The 21,751-nt window shown below is 44.9% G+C and overlaps 1 protein-coding gene across 6 annotated transcripts in view; it reads left to right on the plus strand.

The window, feature by feature from the left end:
• Positions 1-13,382: 13,382 nt before the first annotated feature.
• The window catches only part of PPP2R5E (protein phosphatase 2 regulatory subunit B'epsilon), a 116,901-nt gene continuing 108,532 nt past the window's right edge, over positions 13,383-21,751 (plus strand). For 3 of the 6 annotated variants that reach the window (XM_056850970.1, XM_056850974.1, XM_056850975.1), the window contains exons 1-2: positions 13,383-13,469; positions 17,368-17,531. In XM_056850970.1, the coding sequence (XP_056706948.1) occupies positions 13,387-13,469; positions 17,368-17,531 (247 nt within the window). In that variant the 5' untranslated portion in view covers positions 13,383-13,386. Of the gene's footprint in view, positions 13,470-14,419; positions 14,494-17,367; positions 17,532-21,751 lie in introns of those variants that run through there. The other 3 variants (XM_056850971.1, XM_056850972.1, XM_056850973.1) reach the window with 3 other exon arrangements.

The following is a 21,751-nucleotide window of genomic DNA, read 5'->3' on the forward strand; positions in this document are numbered from 1 at the left end:
CTCCCCCGCTCATGTGGAGGAGTGGGGAGTCAAACCCGGTTCTCCAGATTAGAGTCCACCGCTCCAAACCACTATGCCATGCTGGTATCCCACCGTTCTGCCATTAAAGTGGCACACCAGGCAGCTCATAACATGAGATTAAGCCATTGTGCTAATTTGCAAGAATAAAATCTGTGGCCAATTCTTCTGAATTACAAGATGCCAATGCAGCAATTTTAGATGACAGCTGTCCCTAACAGGACATGACTGTGAAGCACCTTGGCTGGATTATTGGAATAATTTCAAGTGCTGGTATTTTTGGCAAGCACTGTTTATACTGGATCATGCTTAGGGTTCGGTCCGCTCCAGAGTTCTGCCTCCAGCGGTGTCCAGTCTGATGCCTCTGGGAAGAATACAAAAAAGCATGCGGGGGGGGGGGGAGAACTCCCTCCCGTTTCCTGGCCCCCCCCAGCATGTGCTGATCATAGGTATATCATCTTTGCAGAGGCTTGCATTTAGCTGCCATGGCAAGCAGCCACTGACAGAACCACATCACAAATGAGTCTGTTTCCCCCCCACCTAGGAAGCCATTTAAAACAGACAATACCACCACGTCTTGTGGCAATGAGTTCGAGATGCTGTGTGTTGTGTGACATGGCAACAACCCTGTATTCTAATCTAAGACAGAAAAAAATAAACCAGTTTTCCTAGTCACTTCACACTACTTTATCTTCTCCCCCTACTTAAAATCGTATGCCCAAAACGTTCAAACTTAGAGCTGTTATTATAACCTCTTGATAATTTTAGCTTCCCTTTCACTAGACCTTTGATATCCAGAACTCTAGACAGTATTTTAAAAGAGGATGCATCACAGATGGCATTACGTAATAGCATAATACTTCATTTTCAGTCACTTTTCCAATAACCCCCGACAATGAACTTGCATTTTTTACTGCTGCAGTGACTGAGTTGACCTTTTTCAGTGAGACTTCCACTTATGGGAGCTGGCGTGCTCTGCTGCTTAATATTTGGGACTAGGATTTCGGAGACTCTGGAGGAACTGCATAAAAGCCTCCAGAACCTCACCCTGAATGGGTTCTTTGAGCAATGATTATGAGCACCCGCAGCTCTAAGCCACACCAAAGAGACCCTCACTTGACAGGGGAAAACCAACCCTGGGCCGCTTGCCTCGTCTCAAGGTACCAGCAAGCAATTGGTGTTGTCCATTGCTTTGATCTAGGGGGATGCAGCTGACAGACTATTTGCCCCCTCCCAGCCTACAACTTGGTTTAAACTCTTCCTTTGCAGGAAGAGTTTTGTAATTGTTTCACATTACCAAAAAAAAGTGAGTTTAATGACCAAAAAAAGTGAGTTTAATGACCAAATTGACATGAAGAAGGGAACCTGATACACTTGGATTATCACCATCAGTAACATTAAATGCCAACATTCTTAACGATTCCAAAACAGGGGGAAGAAATGCTGTAGTACGCAGATATATGAAAACAAACAGCAAATCAGGCTACTACATACAATAATGCCAAGAAATTGTATTCACATTAAAGAATCAATCACAACTCACAAACCAATAATAAGCAAGACCTTATAAATATTAATAGTAATATTGTCGAAGGCTTTCACGGTCAGAGTTCATTGGTTCTTGTAGGTTATCCGGGCTGTGTAACCGTGGTCTTGGTATTTTCTTTCCTGACGTTTCCTGCCACAGCTGCTGGCAAAACGTCAGGAAAGAAAATACCAAGACCACGGTTACACAGCCCGGATAACCTACAAGAACCAATTAAATAGTGAAGTCCTTGTCCAGCTTCTGTTATAAGTTGAATTTTTGTACTGTTCCTGTAAAGTCCACAGTTTATTATTTTGTGTAAATACACATTGCCAAGTCCATCCTTCTTCTTTTTACAGGGATGTTTCCTTATATAGATGGACTGTATAAGGAAACAGACCGCAATCTTGCTAGTTCCTTCCCTTTGGTAATGGGAACATATGAGTTCTAAAGGGAACTAGCAAGATTGCGGTCTGTTTCCTTATACAGTCCATCAGTATTTTCTGAAGAAGAAATATTGTCGAAACAGGTGAATAACCAGATGCCGGTAAAAAGAAGAAGGATGGACTTGGCAATGTGTATTTACACAAATAATAAGCTACGGACTTTACAGGAACAGTACCAAAATTCAACATAACAGAAGCTGGACAAGGACTTTAATATTTATAAGGTCTTGCTTATTATTGGTTTGTGAGTTGTGATTGTTTCTTTAACATTCTTAATGAAGCAGACGACAATGCAAAGATGATGTGACCAATTCTTATTGACCAAAGATCCTGAATGTCTTTCACTAGCTATCTGTAGTAGGACTGGGACTTCACCCTCTAAAAATGCAGATTAAGTGATTATCAGAAGCACCCATCTTTCCCTGCAAGGGCACATCATGTAAGAACTGCACTGGTGGATCATGCCATTTTAAAGAATCAGAACAAATGCTGTTGTCTCAGACACGAAGCGATCATTTTCAATGATTATTAATACAGAACATTTATGAATCATTCAGCTTCACTATATTTAACAAGCGCTCCCTATTTCTCATATTTGCTAAAAATATCGGCTTAAGCTTAGCTGGAGAACACCAAGGAACATGGAATGCTTCCTCGGTATCTGCCCCCTTTAGAAGGGACGGGCAAAACACAATCAGGGTTTCAAGAGCATATGCATTGGGAACAGTGTCTCTCTGCAGGGTGTGATCACTCCTGTGCCACACGTAGCTCAAGCAGGGAGGGGAAGGGAAGGCCTTATTCTGCAGGCCACCCAAGCGTGCTAGGGGCAGGGTTAGGAATAAATATCAGGATAGAGTAACAGCCGAATTCCTACGACTAGATATTGAACACAACACTATCACCACAGAATGTTTGAGAAGAGCTACTTCTTTATTGAGTCTGGCAGTACTTTCCACCACTGGGAATAGTTTTAATAGTTATGAACTGTAATGGAACAGTGGCATTGGCCTGGATCTGCAAGAGGAATTCTGCTCACAGAACGGGCCTTTTCTGCCTCTTCCTTTCTATTACTGCAACTGCCTGTATCACCAAAAAGCCATTCTAGTGCACCAGGGATCCCCGGGAATGGCATGGGATGTGGCAAAGGGAGAAATACTTAAAAAAAATAATCAGTCAGTGGGGTAGATCCACCCACGCTCCAAGGAGCCTTCCTCCAACTTGAGTGGCTCTTTCTCCAACAGAAGAGTCACAGATGGAAAAAGGCTGCCCTGTGAGAAACCTACTGCAATTTGTTAATGAATACACTTTAGTTAGCAGCCGGAATAGGCCAGACTTGACTGATCTCGTTAGATCTTGGAAACGAAGCAGGATTGGCCATGGTTAGTACCTGGAGACCACCAAGGAAGACTAGGGCTGCTCTGCAGAGGACGGCAAGGGCAAACTACTTCCACTGAGCTCTTGCCTTGAAAACCTAATGAGGCCACCGTAAGTCAGGTGTGACTTGACAGCACTTATTACACTTTACCTACCTTGTCCAAAATTACAAGCGATCAAGAAGACACTGATTTTTTTCCAGATTAAAAGTTACTTGTGCTGTGTTAATAGGTGGTCAGCTAATAATGGGCCAACGTTTTTAATGCTATTGTCCCATTCTACCAAATTGGGCATTCTGAAGACCTTACCGGAACTACAAATGCTATGTGGCACCTCAAAGGAAAGATTATTGCATTTATTGGCTTGACTTATCTAATGCCAACGGCAGACTGTAAGTTCTTCAACCTGCCAGACCTTTGCTGTAAAAAGGGCAACTTTTTAAGCTGTCAGATCCTTTTAAATGGCGCTAACAGCAGTTACATCCATTGTGTTTACAAAGCTTTTTTCTTTAAAAACAAACAATCAAAAAACTCTTCAACAGCATTCAATAACAGATGTAAAGAATCCTCAGAACAGCCATCTTGAACTACGATGTGTTTGCCCTGCCAAGCAACACAGGCTACATTTCAGAACGCTGGTCCTCATAAAGTAAGGACGTGGAGATAGATACAAGTCCCCTTGGAATGGCCATGGGGCTGGGAAACTGTGTCTTTGGTCTGCTTTTCTCCTCTCATTCTCTCCTTTTGCAGCTTTCCAGATCAGCCAAGACTTGGCCAGAAGGTCCCATGAACATCCAAAAGGAGGACGTCAAGCTGCCAACAGGGTTCCTGCGATTGGGTGCAACAGCCATTCTGGGCAGTCTCAGAGCATCCTCAGCACTCGCAGATAGGATGACCAGTTTTCCCCCTTTTGATGTTTATTAGACCGCTTTTCACCCAGTGTCATTACCAAGCTGGCTGCAAATCCAGGACTCGCTACAAGAAGACACAAAGTGCTGTTATGATAAATATGTAATAATTTATCTTGAGATAATTAAATGAATGTATAAATAAAAATTGTTTGATCATGAATGTCCTCTTTTAAAGACTACAGTTCATTGAAACAAATAATGGTTCTTTTTATTTGTGCTTTTAGAAGAAGAAGAGTTGGTTTTTATATGCCGACTTTCTCTACCACTTAAGGAAGACTCAAACCGGCTTACATTCACCTTCCCTTCCCCTCCCCACAACAGACATCCTGTGAGGTAGGTGGGGCTGAAAGAGTGTGACTAGCCCAAGGTCACCCAACTAGCTTCATGAGTAGGAGTGGGGAAACAAAGCCAGTTCACCAGATTAGCCTTCGCTGCTCATGTGGAGGAGTGGGGAATCAAACCCTGTTCTCCAGGTCAGAGTCCACCGCTTCAAACCACTGCTCTTAACCACTACACCACACTGGCTTTTAATTCCAGAGTTGCACACTAGATGGTTCTTTAATATTCAAGTTATTAAGGGATTTTAGAATTAATTTCAACACTGCAGTTGCTTATGAGAGGATAACTCCATAGCCCTTGACCTGGCTATTAAACAGAGTGTCTAGTTCATAATGCCTGTGAACAAGAACAGAGCTTGACATTTTTCGCCAGAAGCACAACAAATGCTACGCCGAGGACAAACACAAAATTTTTAAACACAGAAGGAGATTGGGATTTCTGCTATTTACTGAAGGCACCATTTCAGACCCTGCTACAAGAGCTTTCACAAGCTGAACCACATGCCTCTCAAGCGTGCCTTTGTTAGTATTCAGCATAAAAAAGGACTCTCATACCTACTGAACACTCTACATGGCACGCACATTCTTCCCTGCAGGGAGGATGAGTACAGGAGTAGATAAGCCATATGTGACAGTTGTTAGTCACATTGCATAATTCATGATTACAAGGTGCTTAGATGTTTTCGTGTGGATTGTAGGAGAACCTGTACAGAGCAGAGCAAAATATGGCATTGGACTAAATTTGGAAAGCCACAAACTATTCTGGGTGGATGTGCTTGCATGGCAGCAGACACTGGGAGTAACGGTTACTCAGACCATGTAGAATTCAGCATTTGGAGACCAAATCTTTGCCTCTTCCTCTGGGAATAACGGCTACAGTTCCATAAACTGCGCTTCAAGAGTGAGGAAATAATGATGAAATAGGAGAAGAGTAGCTTACATGAGAAAGGTATGACAGTGGATGCAGAATTTTGGAGAAATGATAACAATGGAAACGTCGGAAAGACTATGTTCAACTGAGATGAAGTTCACAGCCAGCCAAGCAGTTAAAGAAAACTGGTATAAGATGTTTTATAGATGGTATCTCACCCCTAACATGATACAGAAGATGAGTAACCCAAAAGAAAAGAGGCAAGGAGTCTGTTGGAAATGCAATATCTCAGACAGTTCTTTTTATCATGTATGGTGGACTTGTTCCAAACTGCAATTTTATTGGAAGGTGATTCACAATGAATTACAGAAGATGTTGCAGCAAAAATTTAATCTGGATCCTAGGAATTTGTGATTAGGTGTTATACCAGCGGAACTGCCTTCGCAACTTAAAGATTTGTTCAAGTACGCCACCACTGTGGCGAGAGTAACTTTAACAAAAAGATGGAAACAACCATCCCTCCCAGATGTGGAGGAATAGAAGGATAAACTTATGGAGTTTGCTCTCATGGCCAAAATGACTTACATGATGAATACAACTGAAGACGTGATGTACAAACAATTCAATGACAAATGGAAACCATTTTATAGATATACTGAAGCTGAAGGATAAACTAGAATGATGTTAAAAATTCAGTGCTATATAATAATCCGTAGCTGTTTAGTCAAGTAGGAAACCATTTGGTTAGTTACAGAATATAAATAATGTTTATTTTTTAAATGTACTTATATCCTCTCCTGGATAGTAACTATAAACGAAAGCTACAATGCATTCTGCAGATTAATCATTTAAGATTTAAGATGACGTGTTTACGATGTATCTTCCCCCCCCCCCCCATCATCAGACGGATTTCCCCCTTATTATTACCCACCCCTTTTTTCCTTCTGTACCTATATTATATAAAAAAGAAAAAGGTATGACAGAAGCCAAAATAAGGTTTTGAGATTGTTGAAGCACACAGGGTATGCTAGTGTTATAATAGTTTTCTTTCCAAATTTTTACTTTTGTTTCTTGTTGCAAGCTGGCATGAAAGACATATCTGAAACAGTACCACTCAGATGTAAGTCCAATTTTAGGATGTGTTTTTTGTTGTTGTTGTTGTTGAGTAACTTTGAACACATATTTTGAATGAAGAATACTGCCGAGCCAGGCAGTGCGGCTTAGTTGAACCCTGCCAGTCACTGGATGATCGTGGGCTAGCTGCTCCCCAGCAGCATTTCTCTGGTGCAAGAGCTTGTGCTGGCATCTAGGAGCAAGTTCTCAGGGGTGTAACTGGCTTCAGGCAGCTTCCAAAGCCCTTTTGCCTTGGGAATGCACCATTTTGCAGCCATCCACGCCTGCAAAATAGCTGGTGAAGCCCCATGAAACTCAACAAGGGAGTTTCATGGGGTTTTAAAAAAATGCATTTTTAACCTTTTCCCCCAGAGATGGGAAGCATCTCAGGAGCCGATGTGGCTGTGCCATCCTCGGCTGACATCTATCTACCCCCCCTTCAGGATTGGGTTGCCTGCCAACCAACCCAGCTCAGCTTGATATGATTAGCCATCAAGGGCAAGCGTCAAGGTTAAAGGTGATGGGTTGCACACTTGAAAGCACCTTGTCCGCTTCTTCAAGCCTCACTAACCGAAAATTATCCATACAGCTAGGACCAAGCTGTGCTCCAACAACATCCTAAGATATAGCCTGTCTGACTATGGTGTCAAATCGTGGCAGATGTGAGAAATTTTATCTGCAAATTGCATTGCAAAGGAATTACAGTGGGCTTGTATGTTTTCTGATCCAACATCCTCTGGGTTTGAGATAAAAGCCCCTTCACAACCCAGAAAAGCTCCACTGGATGGCTTTGTGTGGGCACAACTGTGGCAGAAAAGTGAGCCAGCGTGGTATAGTGGTTAAGAGCGGTGGTTTGGAGTGGTGGACTCTGATCTGGAGAACCGGGTTTGATTCCCCTCTCTTCCGCTTGAGTGGCATAGGCTAATCTGGTGAATTGGATGTTTCCCCACTCCTACACATGAAGCCAGCTGGGTGACCTTGGCAAGTTACAGCTCTGTTAGAGCTCTCTCAGCCCCACCTACCTCACAGGGTGCCTGTTGTGGGGAAGGGAAGGTGATTGTAAGCTGGTTTGAGTCTCCCTTAAAGAAAGTCGGCATATAAAAACCAACTCTTCTTCTTCATCACTGCCACAGAGTAGGTGCAATAATGCTCTCTCACCCATTCACTTCGAGTTTTTCTCCAGTTGCGCTCTAAACGTCTGCCCAACTGTTTCATCATCTAAAGCTCCTCAGTAAACCAAGGAGCATTCCAGACTCCATAAAAGGAGAGAGGAGCCCAGGGGCAATCATGTCTACAGCCAGGGTCATCTCCGTATTCCACAGGTCAACCGGGCTGCAGCCACAGCACCAAACTTGCTGACTGGAAAATCTCCAGGAGGCATCAGCAACCCCTCTGGGTCCAATAGACCATCCTAATTGTCCCTCAGCCATTGTGGAGGTTCCCGACCATCCACAACTCTAATCTCACCAAATAATGATCGCCCCATGATGAGAATAGAAAATTCCCCCATTACCAAACCCCAGAGAAAACCAAATCAAGCGTATGACCTGCTGTATGCATGGGTACCAGAATATTCTGGGACAGTCCCATGGTAGTCATGGTGGTTGTGAAGTTCTGAGCTGCTCCTGTAAGGGCAGCCTTGCCATGAACATTGAAGTCCCCAAGGACAACAAACCTCACGGCCATCAAAGTCAAGTCCAAAATTGCTTCTGTCAGCTCAGGCAGGGAGACTGTTGGACACTTGGGTGGGTGAACTCTGTCCTGAGTTCACAAAACTAGAGCTCTGGCTAACAAAACATCTGGTGAGTACCACAGAGGCCCGATGGACACCTCTGCCCCAGGCTTATGCTGCACAAGGAAGCCTAGGCGCAAACCTGTGAGAAAGCCACCCCTAAATTTGACTTCTATGGAGTTGCTAAATATAAGCAACTGTAATCTACTCAGATCAGACAATATACAAACACTGTTGGCCAATGTGCAAGAAAATCAGAATTCTGAAAAACATTAAGATTTACATGGCTACTTTTCAAACAATAATGCATATTTAATTATACAGCTTAGAAATTTCATTTTACTCATGCATACAATGACCGTGGACCGTGGGAAATTACCTTGATTATAGCATAAAATGTGTCGAGGGGCTATTCAACCACAGCAAGTCCCTCTGGGTTTTGTGCTTTGACTTTTCTGTATGACACAAAAGGTATGTCATAAGTGATGTCATAAATCCCAGGAAATAAGAAGGGGCATTTGCATGGCAGAAACAGACTAATCCTAAGGTGCTTGGATTGGTGGGCACTCAAATCTTTCTTAATTCCTTATTTTTTTCTTCATTCTTTAAAAAAAGGACTCCCTCCCTCTATAACTTTAAATATCTTTCTACGTATGTAGTATTTTTCTGTGTACTGTATTTTCAGGCATGTTGGAAGGTATAGAATAAATCACAGACATATTCTTGGCAGCATCTCTTTTAGTTTTGTACTTTTTAAAACTAAGTAACGTATATAACAGGTGAACATGCATTTCTCAGTTCCAATGGAACTTTATACTGCTGTCTGAACATCACAAGCAGGTTAAAAAAAAACCCAATTCTCCCTGAATATATTTAAATCAAGCATAAAATGGCACAAGCAGTGTGCTTCTAGCTGAAAATATCTGACAAATAACAAATTGAAACCAGCCTTCTGAATTTTTTTAATATAGAAAAGCAAGGATTCATGGGAAATGTCCAAGAAAGAAAAGGAAAATCAGCCAATAAGAAAAGAAAACCTGGAGAAAGATTGCTGGTCGACCGACAAAGTACCATGTAAGTTTCACACCCCTAAACTCAGGGGTAACCACAGTTTATTACAAGGGTAGACCTGCCATAGCATACAGACAACCTTACCATTCTTTTCCTCTCTACACTGCAAACAGTGTAATCCTAAAAATATATTCCTGGGAATAAACCCTACTGAATAGACCTGAGTAGGATTCTGTGTAGACATCCTTAGGATGGCACTGTATGAATGTTGAGTCAACTAATTCCCCCGTGTTCCTAGCTAATCTCTCTAAATTCATTTAAGAAACTGCTTGCTACAACTTTGTGTAAAGCCAAGTTCATCTTCTCCAGTCACCAACTGCTAGGTCCTTCCAACGCAATTCTCATGCAAATAGGAACAAACTGGACGTCTTAGAAACCAGGCTACAATCTTCAGCGCAAGAACAAACCCCTGCAATAACAATGCAATAACAATAATACCATCGGTCATATATTGCTCCCCCCCCAGCAATTAATTTCTCACATATATAATTTTCAATTACCTTATACAAGATAAGAGCTCAGAAAATCTTATCCAGCTTCCCAACAAACAGACTTTCTCTCTTCTTCTAACCTCCATTCACTGATTCTGCCCCTTGGAATGCACAGATCTGCACGTTCAAGTACAAAGTGGGAGACTGGGTTTTTTTAAAAAAAAGATTCAAGTGCTTTAGACAGTGGTCCTAATATTTTTAGTACAGTGACCCATAAACCAAAATGTACTTGGTATGAGTACCCATATGAAAAAAAACAGCATTCACAAATAATTAAAACTGCACAAGCCTGAGACCTACTTTCAAAGGCTTCGCAACCCAAGTTTGGGTCAGGATGCACAGGTTTGGAAACACTGCCTTAAGTGATGGAGTGGATTAAGATGGGGGGAGATGGGTTCTACAGCCCTCATTTGCACACGTCATTTTTTGGTAAAACATACATACATCTCACCTCAACTTTATATTTCCATGAGGATTCGTGTTAGTCTGTAGCATCAAATAAAACAGGAGTCCAATAGCACCTCAGAGAATAACATTTATTCCAGCATAAGCTTTTGTAAATTAAAAATCATTAGGTGAAAGGATGTCTCTACCTAATAGGTAAACGATGTGGATAACACAAGCAAACAGGGCTGCCCCCATCACAGTTGCATTTTGGTCCAAGGCTGCAGCCAGGTTCTCACCTACATGGGTCTGGGCTGTACCCCTTCAGATGGATTCTGGAAGCATTCACTGAGAGCCTTTGAACCAAAAAGTCCAGGGTGGAATCACCACTCCGCCATGAAACTGAGAGCCAACGTGGTGTAGTGGTTAAGGTGTCAGACCAGGACCTGGTATACCCAGGTTTGAATCCCCACTCTATCATAGAAACTTGCTGGGGGACCTTGGGCCAGTCACATACTCTCAGCCTCAACCCTATTTGGATGGGAGACCTCCAAGGAATACCAGGGTTGCGATGGGGAGAGGCAGGCACTTCTGAACATCGCTTGCCTTGAAAACCCTACGGGGTGACCATAAGTCAGCTGTGCCTTGATGGCAAAAAAAGAAACTTACTGAACTAATCCTTCTCCCTCTCTCAGCATAGCCTACCTAACAGGGCTGCTGGGATGATAACATTGGGAAGGAGATATGCTTCCTTCCAAACAGGCCAAGATAAAATAAAAGTAAAAGAGAGCGTGTCAAGCAAGTCGCGTCTCTTAAACAAAAGACACTCAAGACAGATCACGATGGGTAGCCTTGTTAGTCTATCACTAGCAGTAGAAAAGAGCAAGAGTCCAGTTGCACCTTAAAGACTAACAACATTTCTGGCAGGGTATGAGCTTTCGTGAGCCACAGCTCACTTCTTCAGATACAGCTAGAATGTGAGTCCATCTATCCTTAAGTAGAGAGAATTAGACTGCTAATGTCATTTACTTGCTTTTGACATTTACATTGCCATTGTGTGTCTAATTCACTCCTCTACTTAAGGATAGATGGACTCACATTCTAGCTGTATATGAAGAAGTGAGCTGTGGCTCAGGAAAGCTCCTACCCTGCTGGAGATTTTGTTAGTCTTTAAGGTGCTACTGGACACTCCAGACAGCCTAAAACAACAGATTAAATACAAAAATCCCCCCACCCCAGCAGCTCTTGGACCGCCGGGCCTGGGATTCTCCACTTAGAAACCGATCCTGTCGGGGAGGAGGGCTTGGCTCTTTATTTATTTAGTGATTTATAGCTCTCCCTCCCCACTGAAGCCGGCTCAGGGCGGTTAACATCATACAAAAACATTAATACATCAATAATAAAATTAACCACAAAAGCTAAATTTAAAACAATAAAAACACAATTTAAAACTTAAAAAAACTACAAAACTAAACAGTACTCGTGTTGCCGGATATTCATAGCGGGTTACCCCTCAGTTGACATTAATATAACAGGAGGGGGGGGGGAGAATAGGGAGGCCAGCAGATGACATTCGGGGCTGTCCTCAGCCTCTTAGCCCGGACACCTAGTTCGTACCCAGAGAGAGAAAGCCGAGCGGATTTATTGGGGAGGGGCTGTGGCTCAGTGGTCCAGCATCTGCTTGGCATGCAGAAGGTCCCAGGTTCAATCCCCGTCATCTCCAGTTAAAGGTACTAGGCAGGCAAGTGATGTGAAAGACCCCTGCCTGAGACCCTGGAGAGCCGCTGCCAGTCTGAGTAGACAATACTGACCCTGATGGACCAAGGGTCTGATTCAGTATAATGCAGCTTCCTGCGTTCATGTGTAGGTAGTTGAACAGTTTGAAGTTACTAGTGTAGCTGCCCAGGATTGACCTCCTGTGCTAACTGTTCTGCAGTCCTAATCAAAGTACGTTGTCTACTGGAGGGGCTGTGGCTCAGTGGTAGTCGGTCCCCGGTTCAATCCCCGGCATCTCCAGTTAAAGGGACTAGGCAGGCAGGTGGTGTGAAAGACCCCTGCCTGAGACCCTGGAGAGCCGCTGCCAGTCTGAGTAGACAATACTGACCCTGATGGACCAATGGTCTGATTCAGTATAAGGCAGCTTCCTGCGTTCATGTGTAGGTAGTTGAACAGTTTGAAGTTACTAGTGTAGCTGCCCAGGATTGACCTCCCCTGCTAACTGTTCTGCAGTCCTAATCAAAGTACGTTGTCTACTGGAGGGGCTGTGGCTCAGTGGTAGTCTTTGCTTGGTGTGCAGAAGGTCCCCGGTTCAATCTCCGGCATCTCCAGTTAAAGGGACTAGGCAGGCAGGTGGTGTGAAAGACCCCTGCCTGAGACCCTGGAGAGCCGCTGCCGGTCTGAGTAGACAGTACTGACTTTGATGGACCGATGGTCTGATTCAGTATAAGGCAGGGGTTCTTGTAGGTTATCCGGGCTGTGTGACCGTGGTCTTGGTATTTTCTTTCCTGACGTTATATATAAGTATAAGGCAGCTTCCATGTGTTCGTGTGGACCAGGCCGTCGCGCGCGCATCCCCACGTGCCACCCGGACCCGGGTTCGCCCGCCCGGAGCGAGACAGGCGGAAAGGGCGCGCTGGCGCTTTAAGCCGCACTCCCCTCCCAGCCCCGAACGACGCGGCCCGCCCCGCATCCGGCGAGCCGTCGCAGCCTGCGCGCCGCTTCCTGTCGCAACTCGCTCTTCTTCACGCGTCTTCCTTCTTCTCCCCCCCCCCCACCCGCAGACCGCGAAGAGAAGCTTTGACAGGAAAAGCAGAGGCGGGGCGCCGCCGCCGCCCTTTCCCCGGGAGCGGCGAAGCCGCACGGACGGCGCCGGTCACGTGTCCCGGCGGCGGCGACCGGGGGAGAGGCAGGCGGTGCGGCGCGGGGGGAGAAAACGCGTAACGTGAGGAATGGGGCCGGCGTCCCCCTGAAGCGCGAGCGGGCGTCCCTCGCCGCCATCTCCTGCCGCCTCCGCCGCTCGCTCGGCCCTCCCTCCTCGGACCCGACAGCCTCCCGCTGGCGAAGGACGAGCCGGTCCGAGGCCGGCCCGCGCCGTCCCCCTTCTTCCCTCCGCCATGCCGTCGCCGTCCCTGAGGGGAGGCGAGGGCGCGGAAGCCGCGGGGAAAAGCGAGGCCGCGGCCGGCCGGGCCGCCGCTGGGTGAGTCTCCCCCCCTTTTTTCCCCCCTCTCTCCCCCCCTCCTTACCTGACGGCTTTCCCCCACCCCCCGGCGAACTGAGGAGAAGCGGCGACCTTGGCGGTTGTTATGTGGGGGGGGGGAGGGCGGCTGAGGGGGGGAAAGGAGGCGACGGTTGGGATTGGGGTGGGGGCGGGGGGGAGAAGCTGGGAGACGGGGCCCTTCCCCGGCCGCCCAATCAGGAGGCGCGTTCCATGCCGTTGGCGGCGGCTCCGGCCAGTGGGCGTGCGGCGCGCGAGGCCGGAGGAGGAGGAGGAGGAGGAGGAGGAGGAGGAGGGGGGGGCGTCGGCAAGCACGTTCGGTTGCGCGAGCGAGCGGTCGCCTGCCCGGCCGTCGGCCCGTCAGTCCGCGCGCGCGCGCGCGCGCTTGAAAAGCCGAGCGGGGCCGCGAGCGAGCGCGCAGGCGCGCGCTTGGCGGCTGCCCCTCCCCCCCCACGCCCGCTTCTTCTTCTCCCTCAGGCAGGCACGGGGGAGCGCGGGCCATGGCCGGAGCCCAGTGACCGACTCTCCGATAGGGGAGAAACGCCCGCTGACGGGGAAAAAAAACAAAACACGGCCGTCGAAGGGGAAGGCCGCCTCCTCCTCTTCCTCACCGCACCCCGCAGGCCGCTCGGGCCGCGCTCGCCCCTCCTCCCCCGAGGCCGACTCGCCGGGAATGTGAAAGGCGAAGAGGCGGCAGCAGCAGCCGGAGGAGGAGGCCTCGCGGGCGGCCGTACCGTTGGGTTGTGGGGGGTGGGGTGGGAGAAAGCGGGAGGAGGCCGGAGCCGCGCATGGGACCGAGGAGAAGGAGCCGCTCCTGACGCCGCCGCCCTGCGCCGGGGGAGGCCGACGAGGCCTACAAGGCTGCTGCTCCTCCTGCGGCACAGACCGCAGCGCGGCGAGAACCGCCCGCACGCCGGCCCGGCTCGCCGCCGCCGCCTCCGCCCGGGATCGCCTCCCGCCGCCTTTTCTCTCCTTGTCTCCGGATTCTCTACCAGGAGGGGTCAAGGTAACTTCCCCGGCGGGGCCGAGGGGGGAGGAGGCGGCGGCGGCCGGGAACGGCTCGGTGGCCGGGATCCAGGCTGTCGGCTTTTAGCTTCCCCTCCCTCCGTAGGGGAAAGTGGTATCGCAGCCCACCCCCACCCCGCCGGTGGTTGCCCCCTTTCCCTAACACCGGTATTTCAGCACCTTCTCCAAGTGGCCATTTATGCACGGGAGGTTTGTGCCTCGGGTTTGCTGCTCTGTAAGATGCACATTTCCCCCATCTTAAGTTCTCAAAACTAAAATATAAGCCCCCACCCCCCATGCAGAGTTTTGAGCATTCGGGTGGGGGAAAATGTGTATCTACAGAGCGGCAAATCCAACGCACAAACCTCCCGTGCGTAAATGGCCCTCTTGTCTCTCTTTCTCTCCCCGCCCGGGCCTAATCATCGGTGTCTTTCGAAGAAATCTCCTTTTTTTAAAAAAAAAGGATTTTAAAAATAATAAATAAATCTGGACAAACAATGCCCCATTTTAAGAGGAGGGGGGAAGGGAGGTAATCAGAAGCTTGATGGGCTGGGGAAAAGAGGCCAAAGAAATAAAGCCTCGATTCTGTTACTTGGTATTTTTGTGTGTGGAAGATCTCCAAAAGAGCAACTGGTCGCTTAAGGGAAAACAGGGAGGGGGGAGGGAGACACCCAACATGATCCCTGTTGATTCTTGGATGTTGTGGAGGCTTGTTGGGTTGGAATTAGGCCTCAATAATTTATAAAGCGGGGGAGAGAGAGGAACTGTTACTAAATTTACAGCGGAGAAGTGTCGCTAAAGCTTCTTGCTGACACCGTGATCTTGGCCGTCGAAGTGGTGTGCTGGAGGACTTGTCCATTAATACGGTTAGCAGTTCCATTTTGAGACCCTGTGGAAACATTTCTGGGTAGGCGGAAGACACTTCAAAGGGGTTGTGGCTTGTCCAGAGATGTACCATCCTTTTTTCAGTCAGCAGAGGTTAGCAGGCCCAGGCTACAATGCAGTCTAAGACACACTTGCTAGTAAGATCCTTACAACTTGGTGGGACTTCTAAGGAAACATAGTTTAGAATCCCTCTAACAGTGCAATCCTGAACAGAGTCACATCCTTCTCAATTAGGCTTAGAAGGGTGAAGCTCTGTTTAGGATCGCACTTGAATTGCGATGATATTTTTTGAGAATTTCAGATTCATGTGGGAGAATAAAGAACATCTTTTTTGCTCCTGTGAGTGCTGCCTGCCCCCCTCATTTTGGTATGTGTTAGAAACAACTCATGCAGCGATAAAATTCAAACAGTTGCACAGAGCCCTCACATGTTCATGATGTATATAATATTTAAATTGGTAACCATCCTATTAACGAAGCATCATTAGCCTGTTAAGCGTAGGCTGAATAATTTAGGTTAACAATGCAGCAACGGTCATGAGAATGATGACAATGATAAGGTAGAGATTATCATAGAACTACTCTCACTGCTGAGTGTCAAGGGCTTGTGAGGCCTATGAATACCCTTTGTGTCTGCAGTTATTTTGTGCATGTTAAATTCAGCTAATATACACTGTTGCTTAAAAAAAACTTTGTACAACATATGATATTTCTACTTCTGCAGTGATGTATGACAAGGGATATTTAAATCAGCCTTTGTAACTGCATTAATGCACCTTGCCATGCAAAGATTTATGTAGGTGCTTAACTTTATGTACAGTCCCATTGATTTGAGTAATCATATATTGTTTTAACTGATACTATTTGCTGGATGAAATCTTGCCGTTATGATTATGACTGTTCTGTGCATACATTATACAAATTTAAAATTCACCTTAGGCAAAAGCTTTGTTGTTAAAGGAGCTTTTATATAGTATGATTAATAAATTAATTTATAACGTCAGTCTCTTCTTCACTGAGCTCCACTACATGTAAACAAGGGTCAAGGTTATTTTTTTTAAAGATCAGACACAAAATTGTCTGAACTGAGGGAAGGTATATTAAGGTTAGTCATTGGAAAAAGGTCCAAAGACTAAGAACAGTTCATTAGAGGAACAAGCTATTTAGTGAGGGAGTGGGATGTTTTCTTTGGAGGTCTCCATGAAAGGGCCGGCATGAGGGTTTAGATTGTCTTGGCTTTTGGAGGGGAATTGGTCTACCTGACACAAAAGATCATGCTTATCTCCTGTGATTCTAGAAACGGGAACAAAAGGAAACAGCTAATAGACATGATAACATCAGCTGTCCAACTGCAAGCCCTGCAGAAATCAGGGTTGAGCTTATATTGCCTTTACAACATCTATGTTGAAGATCAACATAAATATTTTGTCAGATTCCGGCATGTGTCTTTTAACAGTGCAAAGGCTAGCAGAATGACTTTTCAAGGAATGCTTTCTGCTAGCATGTTTGCTACCCATTTAAAGTTGTTGTGAATTTGCTTCTGATTGCTGTAACATGTAAGAGAGAGAACTTAAAAAACAAATTCCCCCAAAGGAAAGTGATAGTCAGAAATGGAACAGAAGAAAAACACTTCAGTCCTGCGGGGAAGGCCTGAACATGTGGCTTTGCATCCAGGTGTGCACTGCTATGCTCATCGGGTCCCCTTTGTTGATGGATGCACCTGAGGCAAGTGGGGGATGCACAGATGGGATGATAATGTGCATTTCATAGTGTGGGGCCACTAGTCACGTGAAACAAAGCGTTACTAGAAAAGGATGAAGGCCCCGTGGTTTTGCTAACATGAGGCTCCTTGATAAAGCCCGAAAGGTAAACTAAGCTGAAGTAAGGGGAATATTCCTTAGTGGAAAGAACTTTAAGAAAAGGAAGTATTTCTTGTAACATTTTAATTATAATATTTACTGGGGAACGTTAATGATATTTATTCCTTTCAGTAGGGATATGTCCTCAGCACCAACCACTCCTCCGTCAGTGGATAAAGTAGACGGATTTTCTCGGAAGTCCGTCAGAAAAGCCAGACAGAAGAGGTCACAAAGTTCCTCCCAGTTTCGGTCTCAGGGCAAGCCTATTGAGTTAACGCCACTGCCTCTGCTAAAAGGTAAGGCTCTGTATCAGTTATGACTAAAACATATTTTTGCAACTGATAATTCAGTTATGACAGAAGATTGCAGATGCTCCTTTTTTGTTGGAAGGAAGTTTCATGCCTTAAAAGTCCACAGGCTTAACTATTATTTTAGTATGTTATACTGATGTAAGTTTGGTAAATGCATATGGTGGTGAACCTGTGATACAGATATTGAAGGCCCATATTCTTTAGCTGATTATATCAATGTTTGATTATAAAGTGTAAGTATTAATATATACAAAAGAGAAGGGTGTCTTGCGAACATGGAAAAAATTAATGCGATGGTTGTTGACAGATAATCTGTCTGTAACGCTAGAATGTTTAATTTTATATCTGCTAGCTTAGTTTTTGTTAGACACTCTTCTTTTCCCTTCTATATGTGTAGTCCATTTGCCATTAACAAGCTATTAGAACGTCCAGCAGTTATGCAATTAGGATTCTGCCTCCTGCTTGAATTAGATGTATGAGGAGTAAATGTATTTGAATAGTATCATCATTCAGATTGAATGTAGGCGTCTGGATTTGGGATTTTGTCAGCGATGTGGCGGAGCTTGGTTGATACTAATGTGATCATATCCAGTGTGGTAAAGAAGATGGTGTGGCCCTGCCTAGGCTATATGATACTGCATAAGGCCAGACTGTATTCAGAGAACTGGTAGGCAGAAGCTTTGCTCCTTTTCAATGCATTTCAAACATGGATAGAGGATAGCTGCAGATGTTGTCACCCTTGTCTTGTGCCTTTGATCTAATTAAAGCAGCATTGCTTTTTTCACCCTGAAACAAAATTAGCACTGGAGCTCAGGAGATGCTCAATTTACAAATAAATTGTTTTGCAGGTTTTTTATGGGTGGGTTGTGATGGTCGTCAAAAGGGCTTTTTGCGTAGGTAAATAGACTGTGTTTTTTTAACTCTTTATTTTGAGTTTACTTTATAGTGACAACAACAAAAATAAAAACACAACAGAAGTACGTTAAACATCCTTGTACATTCAAGATATGTTTCAATACTTGGTTCCAAAATATGTTCCAATGCTATAGTTTGTTCCAATATTATACATCAGTGCTTTTTACAGAAATCATGCCACTTAGCAGAATTTAATAAATCCAAATCATGGTTTACTTCATTTTGCCCCCTTCTCCACATATAAATAGACTGTGTTGTAATGGAATGGTCAGAAAGTTGAATCTCAGCAAGAAAGCCAAACTATAAATAACCAAATAAATAAAAAGAAATGTTCATCTCTGTTGCGGTCATTGACAATGCAGTCTTAAACAGAATTATGCCTTTCTGAGCCCACTGACTTCAGTAGACCTCTGCTTCGGAGTGTGCTATGTGGTCCTAACTGGGACATGATACGCTCAGTACCTTGTTCCTTGCAGGGTCAGTACCAGTGGTTGGAAGTAGTGCTGATAATCTGAAGTGGGCAGGGGTGGAGTTTGTCACCCCAGCAGTGACTCAGAAGGAAAGTTCACAGGATCGTGAAGGAGGAAGTATAAAGGCAGGCCAGTGAGGCAAACAGTAAGGATGCAGGAAGTAGGCAGAGAAGCAGTCTGGTAATGCTAAGGGGCATCCTTTTAGGTTCCCACTTGGATTGTGCAGCAGGTTTAGAAGAACTATATGGCAGAAGGTGGAATGGCTCTCCTGGATTTCCTAGGCTAGCCTGATCTCGTCAGATCTCAGAAGCTAAGCAGGGTCAGCCCTGGTTAATATTTGGATGGGAGACCACCAAGGAATACCAAGGTTGCTGTGCAGAGGAAGGCACTGGCAAACCACCTCTGCTAGTCTCTTGCCATGAAAACCCCAAAAAGGGGTCGCCATAAGTCCGCTGCGACTTGACGGCACTTTACACACACACAAACGTAGGAGTCTTCCTTCCCAACAGTGTCTGCTGTCTGGCCTGAAATAATTAGAGCTTCCTCTTGCAACCAGCAGCCCTGATGGCATGGGGGTTAGGAATCATTTCCAGTCTTCCAAGGCTTCTGATTTGAGCCCCTTGGCATTTGTTGCACAGAGTACTCAGCTCTGATTCTTCATCGCATCTCGGCTATTTTCTCCTGAGTACAATGTCTTTAAAAACCTGGGCAAAGGCAGTTTATTTTTAGTCCTCCAAAATTCTTAGTAAACTGAAATCTCTTTGGGCCCCTGCACCATAAATTATGAAGAGCAGTGTGCTACAATTTTTGATTTTCAAACATTTTTGTTCTTTTGGCATTTCAGTAAATGAATACATGATGCTTGAATGTTGGAAGTATTTTTAAAGGTCGTCGGTCTGTGGGAAAATCTGAATTTTGCATGTGTACAGCCATATGGAAAGGGCATGTTCACAACGAAGATCAGTCAAAAAGAAATTGGTTAGTTGTCTGGTGAAGTAATTTACAGAATTGTGCCACAGAAAAATGCTAATTACAAAAACCCAAGTTCACTAACTGTTATGAAACAGTGAAACTAAATTCTCAGTGGTTGCCTATTATGCATAGCCGACTACATTATGCAAATACAAGTTTATGTTGGTGATATAAATCTGAGCTGTAAGTGAACAGCAACGGTTGTTTCAATTGTATGTTGTTTTGAAATGTAAGCCAGAGCCAACTGTATGAAGGCAAAAGTTGTCAATTGTGGATGTACTGCAGACCTTGGGGTTCTTGAACTGAAGAAGGTGTAGTTGGGAACCCAAAGAAACCCCTTTTCTGCCTTAAATATTGAATAGTAGGCTGCCATCTGTGTAAAGACAATCTTGACTTTGTAGAACACATGACTGTGGATGATGATTGAACACTTAGTTGACTACTGTTTTAACCACAGAAACGATAGCTTGAAATCCCCCGACAGCAGGTATCTGAGTGTGTTAACACTCATCTGGGAATTGCAAAATAAATTCTAGTTCTGCATCACAGTTTGAATTGCAAATATTGGTGCTTAGACATTGGAATTTTTTTCCTGATCTGGCTTATTGTACCTTTGCTCAAGAGGCGGGGCATTGCCTCTGGTGCCTCTGTGGGAATTCTGTGGAATTCCCTGCCCACATCCATGTGCTTGGTGTCAATGTTGCTGAGATTCAGGTACTAGGTGGGAACAGTTTTTAGTTAGCTATGCTCTTAGTAACACCATTTTTGCCTTCTGCTAATTTTATTTATTGATTTAAAGCATATAGGGTCCCCAACATGGCCAACATTAAAAACTTTCAATTTTAAAACATTTAAGACATTCAAACAGCATTTAAAATAGAGTAGGAGATATTAAAACAATTCGATAAGCATATAAACACACATAACACATCCAGGGAGGAGGGCCCATAACAGTTAATGGGGGTACACCAAACAAAACAAAAAAGTCTTCACCTGCCGGCAGAAGATAACTAAAAGGAGATGGATGAATCTCCCTAGGGAGGCAATTCCATAGTTTTGGTGCCATGACAGAAGAGGTTCTTTCTTGGGTTGCCAATTATCTGGTCTTAGCTGTCAGGAGCACCTGAAGCTGAGCCTCCAGAGATATACCCTGGTTTGTTATGTAGTTGCTTTTCCTTGTTTTATTTGTATTCTTACTATTTGCTTCGTATCTTTCAGATTGTTTTGTCCAGTTTAATTGGTTTTATAGTTGAGATTGGATGTTTTAAGACACCTCGATTGTGGGTGGGGTAGAAAATGTTACAAATAAAATTTTCATTCCAGCTCACTTGGGCACAGAAACAGGAATGTATGTTTTAAGCTTACAAATGATGAGAAGACTCTTTGTCTGAAATTGGAAGTGTAAATGTGTGTTGTATGAAAGAATAAAAAAGTGATTAAGGTCACGTAAGAGGAACTGAATGATTTGGAATTAAGAGTTGTCCCTGGATCCTGTACGAACTCCTTGTCTGTGTCTGATCCTCCATGGTTGCTCCCTTTCTTTCCTCTGCATTTTTGGATTCCAGTACACTTCTGCCTGTGACCTTTGCCATTTGTACAGCCATCTTAAGGGCTCCTGTTCTCTCATTTGATACTGCCCTCTCTTCTGTGCTGTCCCTATACCTAGAACTATAGAACTACTGTTCGGGATACCTGCATGGTGCCATCTCTCTCACTGCAGATCTGTCCTCAAAATTCACCTTTATTGCCTGAAAATAGAATTAACATGTATTTTCCCTCTTCCCTTCCTTTTGTTCATTTTTAGATTGTAAGCTCCTCAATGCAGGGGCCTATTGTCTTGAAGCTGTT

Source organism: Euleptes europaea, chromosome 6 (assembly GCF_029931775.1).
Source record: "Euleptes europaea isolate rEulEur1 chromosome 6, rEulEur1.hap1, whole genome shotgun sequence".
NCBI classification, from domain to species: Eukaryota; Metazoa; Chordata; class Lepidosauria; order Squamata; family Sphaerodactylidae; genus Euleptes; species Euleptes europaea.